Genomic DNA, 14,618 nt, shown 5'->3' on the forward strand with positions numbered 1-14,618 from the left:
ATACTGTACAGCACCGCAGATGATTTGCAGTGTGGTTAAAACTAATTTAAGAATGAGCTATGATGTAACTAGTGCTAAAACGCTTGTTTTTTTTTTTTTAAGATCATTAGGGCTGGGTGCATCATAGTTTTCTTTATTATTGTTTTCAGCCATGCTGCACAGCATTCACACTGTTATACGGCAAGGCTACAAATCATTGCCAAAGTCAGCAGTGCCCATGCTGCACAACATGAATAAAAGGGAATGGCAGAGCCAATAGTCCTGAAAGGTAAGACTTACTAGCTATGCCAATGCTTGGTAGGTCTCAGCATAACACCCCTGTGATTCTGAGCAAATCAGTTAATCTTCCCTTGTATGGAAAAGAGAAAATAATATGACATTTGGCAAAGGTTTTATTACATAAGGATAGCAATTGTGCCCATGTCTTAGTGAAAATACATTTGGAAAGGCATAAAATATGTTGTCACAATAAACGCAGATAACATCTGCTGTCACTCTGAGCATCCATTTCAAAGGATAAAAGGGCTTATCTGACATGTGTGTGGCACAGTATAACATAGCTGCAAATGACAAGGGTTTTAGCAAGGACAGACAAGGAAGAAGAAACAAGCATTGGCAAATTCAATAGGTTTCGCCTTGGTCTTTTTTTCCGTCTAACTGGATTAAAAATATTATAATGATGTTTGTTTTAGAATAATGTTTGTTTTACAAAATATAACATTTTTCTCATATTTGCAAGCCAGTTAGATAGAAAAAAGACAAAGGCGAAACCTACTGGCATGCGTCTTAAAAGAAGCCAGAAGACAGTATCGAAGAAAGAAGTCGTCAATGAAGTAAGAAGACGGCATGCAGGAAGGAAAAAAAAGAGGACAGCAACGGAGAAAGACGACAGAAAACATCAGCAAAGAAAGAAGACATCAGTGAAAAAAGAAGATGGCATGCAGGAAGAAGCAAGAATGTGCAATGTAATAGGTCTCGCATTTGCTTGAGTTAGAGCTATTGGCAGTGTAAATTCATAACTGGACTTTTCTTACCACATAAATTGGTCTGCCCTGCATCATAATTTCGTCTTTTCTGCCATATAATTCCAGTGGCATGGCATAACTAAATCACTTCCATTTACCTTCTTTCTCTATCTTGCAAAGCATTACAGGTTGAGTTTTCCTGAGTGTAGTGAACATTGTAGTATTGCCTCTCCCGCTGTGCCAGGAGAGCCGCTTTCACTTTGAGGGTTCCTGTTTTATGTAAAGCATTTACCAATTTCAAGTGTTTTAAGGGAAGAGCCACAGGAAATTATCCTGATTAGATAAGTATGAACAATAAGACCAGTCCTTCAATACGGCGATCGAGTTCAAGCTGTTGTGCCTCTTCACACTATGCCATGGCTGCCATGCAGTATGAAAGGAAGAGGCAAAAAAATATAGTTCCCCCCTCCCTGAAGTATATCGGCAATCGTGCAATAATCCAAGTAAAAGGGGCAGTCTGCAAGGCGTGACAAAAATAGCCTCAAGGCAGGACAAACGTACAGCAATTACAAATGACATCAAGTGATTTTTTGAAAGGCAAGCCCAGGAACGAATGAAAGTGATAGGAGTGATACGGGCGTGGTTAAATGCCCACAATACTTACAAACACGTCAAAGCATTTGCAGGCTCGACCTAAATAGAAGTACCTTCAGTGTTGTAGCCAGAGGAAGGACACTGGCCAGTGTCCAATGGGAAGGGACTAGAAGGAGTACTTGGACAACAAGCAATTTGATGGCAAGATCGTCGAAAAAGGCGAAGAGAAGACAAAGATGATGACAAGAAGTGACGTGAAGACGATATGCTGGCCAATCCAAAGGGTGTAAATCAGAGCAACGATACCCAATGGTATGTTCAGGTAAGTAAGGGGCTGGTTCTAAGCTCCTTTTAAGTCTTTTTTAATAACAAATGATTTTGCAAGCATGCGCACAATCCCACGTGCAGGCGAAAACTAAGAATGAAAGTAGTACTTCAACCACAGCGCGATCAGCAGAAGGACAGCAATCACACTGAAGCAATCAGTACTTGGTCCACGCTCCAGCTTCTTTTTTGTATGCAATATCTCTCACAAGCGCTGTCACACGAGAAACCTAAAACTCCTGTGACCAAAACGGAACTGTACATCACCGGAGGTCTCTGTAGAAAATGGCTGTTATCATGATGAAAAACAAACCACAATGATTCTGTACAGGTATCAATGGCAACCAGTGAAAAGAAACATCAATAGAAAAACATTCTCTGGTTTCAGAGGTTCGGTACGGCCACAAACAACTCTCTTAAAGAGAAATACTTTAAGGTCAAAGTCATATTTTTATTCTCATAGTGCTTATACTGTATTAATACATGCGCCCATAAATGAGGAAGTTTTAACTGTGTTTCTAACAACGGTGTATGGCTTCCACCAACTATCTGCGAAGTGTTTAGGCAGTTTTCTGTATTTCACTTCTGCCCAGCTTCTCTCCTGTTCAACAAATAATATGGGGGCAACCTCAAAAATTCTGTACAGTGCCTAGCAATAACACAATAGGGACTGTCAAATAATGCTGTCATTCAGAGATAATCTAGACAGAAGACCCAATACTTAGCTCCATCTTCCACTGAAGCAAAGAGTAACAATTTAGTTAGTTGGATCCCTCTTTATAGGTACACATTAATTGTAGCACTTGGGATACTGAAACTATTCTTTCTGAGTTCCAAAAAGGAATCAGTGAAATGTAAGGAGAAGAAATGAATGATGGGTATTAAGGTGTTACCTAACAATTTGTGAAAGCCAATCTTTTTTTTTGTTTTAGATTACAACCAGCCCTGAAATTACCCAACAACAAAATGTTGTGATTCACTTCAGGATGCAGATGATGGGTGTAAAAACAGCCAAAATTATTTTTGGGACTCATTTTCATGAGTGATTATCGCTAGTTGTAATGCTATCTGTATTTAACCACTGGTTCCATCCTGACCACTGACTCCATTTTGTGCTTAGCTTAGCTTCAAAAGCCGTCTCATTGGTGGCGCAGGTATTTTTCCACGCACAACTCGTTAACGTGTTTTTGCTTTTTCTCACTAGGAAAGGAACACAACATGGGGGAAAATGTAGATAAGGATGTACCAGGCTGGGTATGTTTACGGTAGAGCAGGGTACAGCTCAGTCTTGGAAATACACTATGAGATCTGGCCAGTCTTGACTGTTTTTTTCAACACTGAACTGCTACGCCAGCGCTTGAATTTCACAACTTACTCAAAGGGAGGGGGGTTTCTAGAACCTTCCTCTTGAGTTTGTTTAAAGTATATTAGGTGGGAAAGCTTGACAGCTGGGAGAAGAAGGAACTCCTCTCCGAGAATGGACGCATTGCCCAGAGAATAATCCCATTAGGTTCTCTCTTGTCTTTCAGTTGTCAGAGTTCAACCACCTGAAGTTGGCAGACAAGGGATGATGCCGGAGTCAAGCCTCAGGATGATGCATTTTTATTTCTAGCTTTGCAGAGTGCATACATGAATATGTAGTCACTATATATATATATATATATAAATAAATGCGCACACACACATATTTTATATGCAATGTTGATGTATTATATTTTCTTTGATCATTATTATTCTAATGCTGTGATTATCTTAAAGAGTTGCATGTGTGTTGCTCACGTTATAATCTTTGTGTAACTTGGGAAGTGCCTTATTAAATTCATTACTCAGACTAAGAGTGCTGCATTCTTTGCATTCCTTTCACTTCGTTGCCTCTCGGTCTGAAGTAAAGCAGAATACTAGTTGAAGTCCTTTTGCCACTCTGTCGCCCTTTAGATGTACTTACGTTCACCAAATACAAATGTCTTTTAAACACCTTATTTTCATTTTCAGTGATTTAACAAAAAAGCAATATGAAATTTTAATTCCAGCACAGGTGAGGCAACTCAGAAACATGAAGAATATTTGTAAATATATGACCGTCAGGCAGTAAACTGATACAACACAAAGCGTAAAGGCATACACAGAAAATCAATCACAGGTGTTGCCAACATGGGCATATATGTTCATTACACAGTTGCCGGGGGAAGTCAATATGGGTCATACTTTAACAATGTGACACTTGGCACCTGAGCTAGGAACCTTTTCTTATTAGCAACACAATTTTCCATTCACCACCAGTGCTGCTACTCTCTATGGACCAACAGGCATGCAAGGCTATATCACAGATTCGCCCTACGTGTGTAGCCCTTGTATTCTGTGCACTTGCTAGATAGTCTTGGTTTGGGCCCCAGATATCTTTGGGACAGTCACAAGGTGGCATAAGGTTATGATAAACATCTGATTTGGCATTGCAATATATCATATCAGTGTGTCACTCTTTCACAGTGGGTAAGGGAACTCTCATCCAGTGCATCGCTATTCTACATCTCGCCAAATGGAGGCCCATGGCCACAAGGTGCCGGCAGTCCTTCAGGACATTGCTGTTAAATCCCAGCAGTGCTGTTAATGGTGTGTGGCGAATTGTCTTTCCTGTAATCTCTTCCACGATCTCTTACCAAAAGTTCTGTATTCCAGGTCATTACCATGCTATGTATGTGAAACCGGTAATAACCCAGGTTGAGGTATTTAATGTGCACAAGGTGATGGCGTCCATTCAGTGACACCTTGTGGACTGCAGAGCAACAATAGAACCACTGCATGTCGCTAACATCTATACTGAGATCATCCTGCCAATCACTGCGCGCATAGATATCGCCAGGCCGCCAGGCCTCCTGCAAGAAAGCATTCAATGTAAAACTGTTCGCCCCCAAATATAAACTTGATATCTTACCAGGTTATTCTCAATTTTAGCAATAAATACACAACACGGTTGTAGACACTGGCATAATCAGCCATATCACTGAGAGGACTCATCTCCTAATTTTGTCTCAAATTCAAAAAGACTATGGCCCTCATTCTGACCCTGGCGGTCGGCGGAGAGACGGCGGTCGGACCGCGAACAGACCGGCGGTATTAAAAATGGCATTCTGACCGCGGCGGTCCCCGCCGCGACCGACCGCTACTTCTCCGCTCCGACCGCCGCGGCGGTCATGACCGCGGGGCTGGAGTTTGCGCACTCCGGCCCCGCGGTCGTCCCAAGACCGCCAAGGGTATTATGACCCTGCCTACCGCCGCGGTTTCTTGCGGGCGGGAACCGCCGTGCGAACCATGGCGGTAAGCACTATCGGGGCCAGGGAATTCCTTCCCTGGCACTGATAGGGGTCTCCCCCACCCCCCACTACCCACCCGAGTCCTCCCCCCACACCCTCCACCCCCCTGCCACCCCCCAGAGGTGGTACGAACCCCCTCCCCACCCCCACCCCGACATGTACATACATGTACCCCGACATGCACACACCCCCAACATGCACATATACACACCCCCTACACACACATACACAACGGGGACACATACCCGCACACATACATGCCGACATGCGCACCTGCCGAACAGCACACATTACCCATAGACACAACAGCACCCCTCTACACACTCACACGCACACCCCCATGCACGCACACATCACACAACACCCCCCCACCCCCTCCCCTCACGGACGATCAACTTACCTTGTGCGTTGGTCCTCCGGGAGGCGACGGGAGCCATAGGGACGTGACCGCCAACAGAATACCGCCAACAGAAGACCGCCACACAGAAATGTGGGTCGTAATTCTGGGGGCGGTGTTCTGCTGGCGTGGCGGTGGAGGTTGACCAGTCTCCACTTTCCCGCCGACCGCCAGTCTGGCTGCTGGCGGTTTTCCGGCGGGACGCTCCCAGCGGTCAGAATGCGCACAGCGGCACACCGCCGCGGTCGGCGGTCTTCACCGCGGCGGTAACTCGGCGGTCTTGCGAAAAGACCGCCAAGGTCAGAATGAGGGCCTATGTGTATTATACATTGGCCAATCAAACAATCATCATGCTGTAAGTCTGACAGAGCCACTCAATAAATTAACATTTGTCCACAATACAAATTGAAATACAAAACGCAGCTATCACCACCATTAAAATTGACAGGCCTATGTTCTATACAGTGTGTTTACAATTCCGGCACTTCAGTCCACTTTTTAGCAAGAAATATCACAATTGTTTCTACTCGCTTTCTCCTCAACTCCCAATACTTGCACTTAGTAGCTGACAGTACTGCTACACTGAAAATGAAAAACAACATGTCTATGCTTGTCTCAGTGGGAAAGTATCACGCAGTGGGGTTTCAAATATATTTTGCAAAATCTCAGCAAAGTACAGTCTCATTTAAACAAAAACAGAGAAAGTCAATAGGTCTCACTTTTAATATGTGAGTGTTGAGCCATTTGTTTGTTATTGCATATTTGCCTTGGTGTATTAGATAGTAAAAAGTATATTGAGCGGAGTTGTCGTTTTGTTTTGAGGTGTGGTAATATTATATATACTACCCACTCTATCAATCCTGACAGCAGGAGTGCAGAGCTGATACTCCAGCTTATGTGAAGGGTAGGCAGACAGTGTGCAGAGCCACCAGGGCACACTCTGCATTGGCACTGTCCAGGCTGGCAGAGCACTTGGAGATCTTGACAGATGGGAGGGCAATATAGCTGCATTCAGTATGCAGTGCTATGGTGAACAGTGCGGACAAACTGAAATTCTGTATTCATGGCTGAAAACAGTGTAGTGTTGGTAGAGAATAAGCCCAGCGGTCATAAGGATTCCACTGGGCTAGACAACCAGCATGTAGGGCCGATAATTCACAGGCTGACAAATTTCAGTCCTGCCTACAAACATACTAGACAGTGCAGGGCTGCAATGCACTAGGTTAGCTGACATGCAGTTGCTGCAGGGCTAGCAAACAATATACATGTATGGAAGAGTGCAGACCACTCAGAGACTTGGAAGTTCTATAACCTAGTAATAAGAAATGAGTCAGACTTGGGGCAAGAAGAAACATTCATATTCCTCATCTAAAACTCTATAAGGTGGAACCTTCTCGATGAAATACTGCCAAAATAAACATTAATTGATAACATGGTAAAATGGATTTTATTGGGATTAACAGATATGGTTGTGTACCACACCAGCTAGACAATGTTATGTTTCCCCCAAAGCGTGCTGTTGGTATACGTTGAAAAAGGGGCTGCAGTCTCATCGTTCACAAACTCTGGGTGGGACGTCCTTGGGATCGTTGTCATCAACGCCACAACTCAAATGCCTCAGAGACTTAAAGGGAATCACTCAACCAACCAGCCAACTATCTTTCCAATGTGAAAATTCTGGTAAGAGTGTGCTGACTACAAAGTGGTCAACCTCTAAAAAGACTCATCAGTACACTGCTCGAATAATGGACATATTTTAATGTTCTGCTCCTTACTTCTTATCCAACCACACATCTTCCTTTCTGCTTGCCTTCACGCTCTGTCACCATACACATTATCCCTATGCTCACATCCTTCTCCACATTCTACTCCTCATCCCAGTTACTGTCCCATCCATCATACGAGTCTTTGCACAGCTTGCCTATTGTCTCCTGCAATCACTAATTCTGCCCGAGGTGACTTCACACGCTTCCTTGCCACTTCCTTCAGATAATTTTCACTTCACGTTCCCCAAAACACTAGTCCCTCATTTCTTCTGCAGGCACTCAAATGACAACACCGCCTTCGCACAATACCTTCAACCCACGCCCTCTCACCTCTTGCCCCCCACATTGAGCTGGATCACCTCCCCGGCTCTCCCCGGGCTGCCCATTCTCAGGTCCGGTCTCCCGTCACTCCATAGCCCGGCTCTCCACGTTCTCGTCTTCTGCAGAGAGCCGTACTCTCTGGTTCCAGAAAACTTTCCACGGTCGGTCCCTGTTTCCGGATACACAGTCAGAGACTGGCACCTCCCAGTGATTAATATACATCGCCATCTTTAAGTGGAGTGTCTTCCATTCTTCGCAATACAGCAACTCACGTATTAAAACGCATAAATAAATAGTTATGCTGTCCACATTCATAAAATATATGTCTTTGCGACACTTTAAACTCCAGAGAATAATTATCAATCAATAAAATATTAAACAGTCTCACGTATTTTATTACACACACACACACACACACAGAAACTGATTTTTTTAACAGTATTACCTACACAAACCATACTGGATCTACTCCTACAAAATCCGGTGCATTCGATGCAGAAAGCTTAAGTCCTGAAATGGCCGCATCTTCAACCTACAAAAGGAATCGCCTACAAGAGATCCACTTGCCTAAGTCCTTCTTCCATATCTAACTGGTGAATTCTAAGAATCCCGCAGGACAGCTGTAGAATGGTTTAGCGGTATCTGGCCAGGGGCGTAACCTATTTCATGCCTCTAATAAAATCCAGCTTTTTTACTGGGTAAAATAATAATTGATCGAAATAAATTGTCCAACCAGAAAAAGAACCAATTGTGTGTACGACCAGACAAGGAAACAAAAGAAATGTTTTCGCTACCTTAGTCCTGCTGCACAAGGGCTGCTGTCAGCTGCCCAGTTGACTAACATATACCCCGCTATTCTAATGCGAGCACTTATACAGCTTCGCAAGTGAAAACCCGTAGTATTTAAGTATTTTTATGTAAAATGTTTTGTTGGAAGTTTCTTTCAATACAACTACCATTACACAGCACATTGTCAGATTAATACTAAATTTAGCACGCCAGCTCCCTCTGGACAAAATAGACAGGACTGCACAATGCAGTGTAATTTGCCTTTTTCTTGCTGCTTAATTTAATGAACCCTGCCACATAATTAGGAAGTTCCCTCTCAATACAAGCAATCCACATCCCACAATATATTCAGCGCGCCCGTGTGTTCTGAAAAGCGTTGTGTCATTTGAATTACTTGCAGATCCGTCATGGTATTAAATTAATGCAATACTGCCCACGGTATAGGATTGTATCAGTGGAGCAAACAGTTTTCTTACAACACATCTGGTAAATATTTTCTGCACATTTTGAAGCTCATAGCTAGGCTACATAGATGATATTAGTCTATATCCAGATAACAAAAAATACCTACACCAATTGCACACGTGGCTTACAAAGCCTATAGCTCTCTTTTACAAAGGAAAATGATATTTGGTTTTAAATATCATTTACCCAGGTGGGTGTGTAGTAAACATGCAGAGGGAAACACACTGTTAGGCTATCGCAGCCAAAATTCGTAATCACAGTGATGAGGTAACCGAAACAATAAAGATTATTACCTCCTAGAGGAAAAACTAAAAAAAGAGGCTATCCATGCAGATTAATCAAAAGAAAATTGAACAAGTTATGATATTACAATAGGAGTAATTTATATGAGGTAAAACTAAAACAGGCCTGACCAAAAAGCTGTGTATGTGCGAACATTTGGAACACTGAGTAGTTCTCTTAAGAAACTTGATTTTGGAGAATCGGCACATTCTTAATAGGAACATATTCAATACTGAAAAACCTCTTTTCACATTCAAGAAAGTTAATAATTTGAGAACCCCTGAGGGGCCTGATTACGAGTGGCTCCTACTATTCCCACCCCTGCGTAAACTACTGTTTTCTCATGGGTGGGAATTCAGAGTTTGAAATATTTAACGCATCCCATAATTATCTGATGTGTTAAATACCTCAACCTTCATTAAATTTCAGCATTTCAAACCTGCCGAAATTTAACATGGGAAAACATACAGTATTTACTGTAACATGCGGATTTAGGTGGGTTAAACACCAAAATCTAAATTCCACTGAACATAATGGGATTTAGATTCTCTGATATGCCCTGGAAATTTAATGGCGAAATTGTATGCAAGATTCATTCTCATCCTTGCCGCCAGTATGAAGTTGTAGATGCTGCGGCAAATGATGAGTCTTGAAACAGTGGTATCCAACAACTCGATTAGGTTTATTCCAAGTAGAAAAACTCCAGCCACCACAGCACACCCTCCAGTTCTCTCATTAACTTCCTTCCCAGTACTCCATTTCAATAAATAACATTAATCTTTAGAACATTTCATTGTGGAGTAAGCAAACATAACTAGAGCCAGGAGAAGCCAACTATTTACCAAGGATGGGAGTCGTATTTCACATAACAAGATTCTCTGACATGCATATCATACAAAGTTTTATATTTTCAAGCTTCTACAGTTTTTTATATTGTTGCCTGTGCAATACCTTCAGTTAAAACGTACTTTTGATTTTTTTCATACCCTAAAGCTCCATTAAGGTTTCCTTCTAATGATGCTCAGAGAAAGCATGACTAGGGTCCTGATTACGAGTGAAGGTGTTATCACACCTGATAAATAATACAACAGGGTAAGTTATTTATCAGCTACTATTAATAAAACCTATTAAAAGTTAATGTGGAATATTATGCAGATTTTGGCAGCTGGGAAATCTGTCACCGTTGTGACAGAGTAACCGTCCACCAAGGTCTAAATAAGGATCATAGGGGGTCATTCCAACATTGGCAGTAAAAGGTGCATACCGCTGTCAGAAGACCGCCAACATACCGCCGCGGCCGCGGTAAACCGCCACTGTCATTCTGACCCACAACACGCAACCCGCCAAAATACAGACACCCACAAAAGTCCGCCACACCAAAGGCCAGCGAGAAACTGGCGATAACCAAACCGACACCGTCACGCCAACAGAAATACGCCCACACTATCACGACACACAAATCCACGCGGCGGTCTTTCAAACGCGGTATTCCATTGGCGGTACACACCGCCGCGCTCAAAATACACACACACTTACAAAACACAGCCACATTGGACAATTCCAAATACACACACCTGATACACATACACACACCACTCCCACACACCCAATTAAATATAAAACACACACCCACATCACCCACAAACCCCCACTCCTAAAAAATCGGGACCACGCACAGAGAAATAGAGAACCGAGCACCCAGCCGCGCATATTACCATCACCCAGCAATATTACCACGCACTTCACACAACACACCAATACACATCACCACACTTAGCACCACACAATCCACCCCATACATCACCTACACCACCCCATGGCACCGCAAAGACACCCCAGGTTTTCTGAGGATGAACTCAGGGTCATGGTGGAGGAAATCGTACGGGTAGAGCCACAGCTATTCGGAACACAGGTGCAGCAGACGTCCATTGCCAGGAAGATGGAGCTATGGAGCAGAATAGTCGACAGGGTCAACGCTGTGGGACAGCACCCAAGAAATAGGGACGACATCAGGAAGCGGTGGAACAACCTACGGGGGAAGGTGCGTTCCGTGGTATCCAGACACCGCCTTGCAGTGCAGAGGACTGGCGGCGGACCCCCCCCCCCCCTCCTCCCCCAGAATTTACAACATGGGAGGAGCAGGTCTTGGCGATCCTGCATCCTGAGGGCCTCGGCGGAGTATCTGGAGGAATGGACTCTGGTAAGTCTCATCTTCACTACTTCATCCCCCCCACCCCACCAGCATGCCAACTCATACCCCCACCCTCACCCTCACCCCCATCACTCCTACTCCTTGCAAATGTCTCACCATCAGAACCCACCCATCCCAACACCAAGCCCTGCATGCGACCACAAAGCATGGACACCCATCACCAAAGCATGCCCACTGCACATAACCATCCCCCCCCCAAACCACCGTCACAAAAACCCCCACACAGGAATGCAAGCACTGGGGTACACGGGCACCCACCCATTGCACACCATGGCACACACAGATGCAATAATCATGGTTTTATACCCCTGCAGGACCCGAACGCCACGTCACCGCGCAGGAGGGTCCACAAATGTCCACTCCACGCCCAGAAGAGGCCCACAGTGATGACAGCAGCTCTGTCGACCTGGATCTAGATGACCAGCCCGGCCCATCAGGGACCTCGGGACAGTCGGATCCCCTCAGACAGCCACAGGCCACAGCAGACCTTCCCCCCTCTGGGAACACCAGCACAGCACCCACCCAGCGGGCCCATACCTCTGTCCCCAGGACACATCAATCAGCGGTGTGTCCACCACTACAGGGCACCCAGGTTAACCCACCACCCCAACAACAACAGGGACCTGGGGGCAGTGGCAGTGGGCACACGGTCCAGGGGACAGAGGCCCAAGGAAACAGGGGAACTGGGAGGGCTGCTGTGCGACAGGGGGGGGACAGGCCCAGGGAACCCACTCTCCATGAGGCCCTCTCCAACATCTTGGGAGCGTACCATCATTCCCAGGAGATGATGGCGACGGTACTGGCCAGGTTTCAGGATACCCAGCTCCTGCAGGAAGACCAGTATTTGGGGTTCAGGGAGGAACTACGAACCATCAGTTCCGCCCTGGGCACCATCGTAGGGGTTCTGAATCTGGTAGTCACCACATTGCGGGACACTGTGGCACCACAAAGGGCCCCTGACACTAGCATGGACCAAGAACTGCCTACCACCTCCGCCGGCGCTAGTGGACAGGAGGCCCCGCCACAGGACCAACAGGCCACCAGCACCCCACCCCCTGTAGAAGGAGAACCACCCTGCAAGCGCTCCCTGAGATCCAGGAAGAAGACAGAGTAAGATGCCAAGACCCCCGCCAGGAAAGGATACCTCCCTGATTGTCATCCCACTGTCCCACATTGTCACCCTGTCCATCCTTAAACTGCCCCAGCTCCACTTTCCACAGGCATTTGGACAATGCACCTGTGATACTAATAGTCTGGACTCTGCCATGGACATTCCTCCACCATCAGCCCTCACCAATTTGCAACCACCCACCAATATAGAGCACTGTAATAAACACAGTTATTGCACAAAACAATCAGGAGTCTGGCTGTGATTTTGAACAAATGTATTAGACATTATCGTGCCAAAATGCTTATTTACATTGTGATGCCAACATACCAATGTCACACAGCTGTAGTCCATGGGGAAACAAAGCAGATGTCACACAGTGGGGCCCACATCTCTGAAATCGGAAGGGAAAGTCACAACTCAGTTACCATACACTGGGTGAAAAGGACAGACAGTAGAGAGGTAGTAGTGTTTAAGTACATGTAGTATGCCGGTGTGTATTCTTACCTGTGTGTCATTGGAAATATTGCTGTATTACTGTGTTCCTGTTGTCTATGTCGTCTTCTTCGGCTTCCTCGTCTTCACTCCCCACAGGCTCCACAGCTGCTACAACACCACCATCTGGACCATCCTCCTGCAAAAAAGGCACCTGTCGTCGCAAAGCCAGGTTGTGAAGCATACAGCAGGCCACGATGATCTGGCACACCTTCTTTGGTGAGTAGAATAGGGATCCACCTGTCATATGGAGGCAGCGGAACCTGGCCTTCAGGAGGCCGAAGGTCCGCTCGATCACCCTCCTTGTTCGCCCATGGGCCTCATTGTAGCGTTCCTCTGCCCTTGTCCTGGGATTCCTCACTGGGGTCAGTAGCCATGACAGGTTGGGGTAACCAGAGTCACCAATTAGCCACACACGGTGCATCTGGAGTTGCCCCATCACGTAAGGGATGCTGCTATTCCGCATGATGTACGCGTCATGCACTGTGCCAGGGAACTTGGCATTAACATGGGAGATGTACAGGTCTGCCAAACATACCATCTGGACATTCATGGAATGATAACTCTTCCTGTTTCTGTACACCTGTTCACTCCTGTGGGGGGATGGGGACCAAAGCCACATGGGTCCCATCAATGGCACCTATGATGTTGGGGATATGTCCAAGGGCATAGAAATCACCCTTCACTGTAGGCAAATCCCCCACCTCAGGGAAAACGATGTAGCTCCGCATGTGTTTCAGCAGGGCAGACAACACTCTGGACAACACCTTGGAAAACATAGGCTGGGACATCCCTGATTATATGGCCACTGTTGTTTGAAATGACCCACTTGCTAGGAAATGGAGCACTGACAGCACCTGCACTTGAGGGGGGATTCCTGTGGGTTGGCGGATAGCTGACATCAGGTCTGGCTCCAGCTGGGCACACAGTTCCTGAATAGTGGCACGGTCAAGCCTGAATGTCAGTATGACATGTCTCTCCTCCACTGTCGACAGGTCCACCAGCGGTTTGTACACCGGAGGATGCCTCCATCTCCTCGCATGTCCCAGCGGACGGTGCCTATGAAGGACAACAGCGAGCACAGAGTCAATCAACCCACAGGTACGTAACCACAGCTTGCACAGAACACGATTCTTAATCCATAGAATGGCTTGTATGAGTGTTGATGCAAGGCCTAGGTATGTGTGACGCAGTAAAAGTAAGCCATGTGGGCCCCTGAAATGGCGGCTACCTGACCTGTAAAGTGCGACAATGGGATGTGAGGTAACTGCGCTGGCGTTGCACACCGTAGCGGTAGGCGGTCGAAGACCGCGGCGCAATGCAGCATTGGTTAACATTGAACCCTATGGGTCTCAGGAGCCAATGACGATGTGCGCCGGCGGTCGCGGTACGCACCGCCGCGGCCGTGACCGCCATTTTCTATCTGCTTAATCACTCAATACCTGATCTTCGACAGGAGAGGACCTACACTGCAAGTGCTGCTGTGACCTCGGTCTGGAAGAGACAATGGCTCATGCGACTGGGGAAAGGGCCCCTGCCTTCACTGCGGAGGAGTTGGATAAACATGTGGATGGGGTCCTGCCCCAGTA

At 45.9% G+C, this 14,618-nt stretch overlaps 1 protein-coding gene across 2 annotated transcripts in view; it reads right to left on the reverse strand.

The window, feature by feature from the left end:
- SHKBP1 (SH3KBP1 binding protein 1) overlaps positions 1-7,851 on the reverse strand; it is a 220,937-nt gene extending 213,086 nt beyond the window's left edge. For both annotated transcript variants that reach the window (XM_069207207.1, XM_069207208.1), the window contains exon 1: positions 7,688-7,851. In XM_069207207.1, coding sequence (XP_069063308.1) covers positions 7,688-7,743 — 56 coding nt within the window. In that variant the 5' untranslated portion in view covers positions 7,744-7,851. The remainder of the gene's footprint in view (positions 1-7,687) is intronic.
- Positions 7,852-14,618: the final 6,767 nt, after the last annotated feature.

This window comes from Pleurodeles waltl, chromosome 9, assembly GCF_031143425.1.
Source record: "Pleurodeles waltl isolate 20211129_DDA chromosome 9, aPleWal1.hap1.20221129, whole genome shotgun sequence".
Classification (NCBI taxonomy): Eukaryota; Metazoa; Chordata; class Amphibia; order Caudata; family Salamandridae; genus Pleurodeles; species Pleurodeles waltl.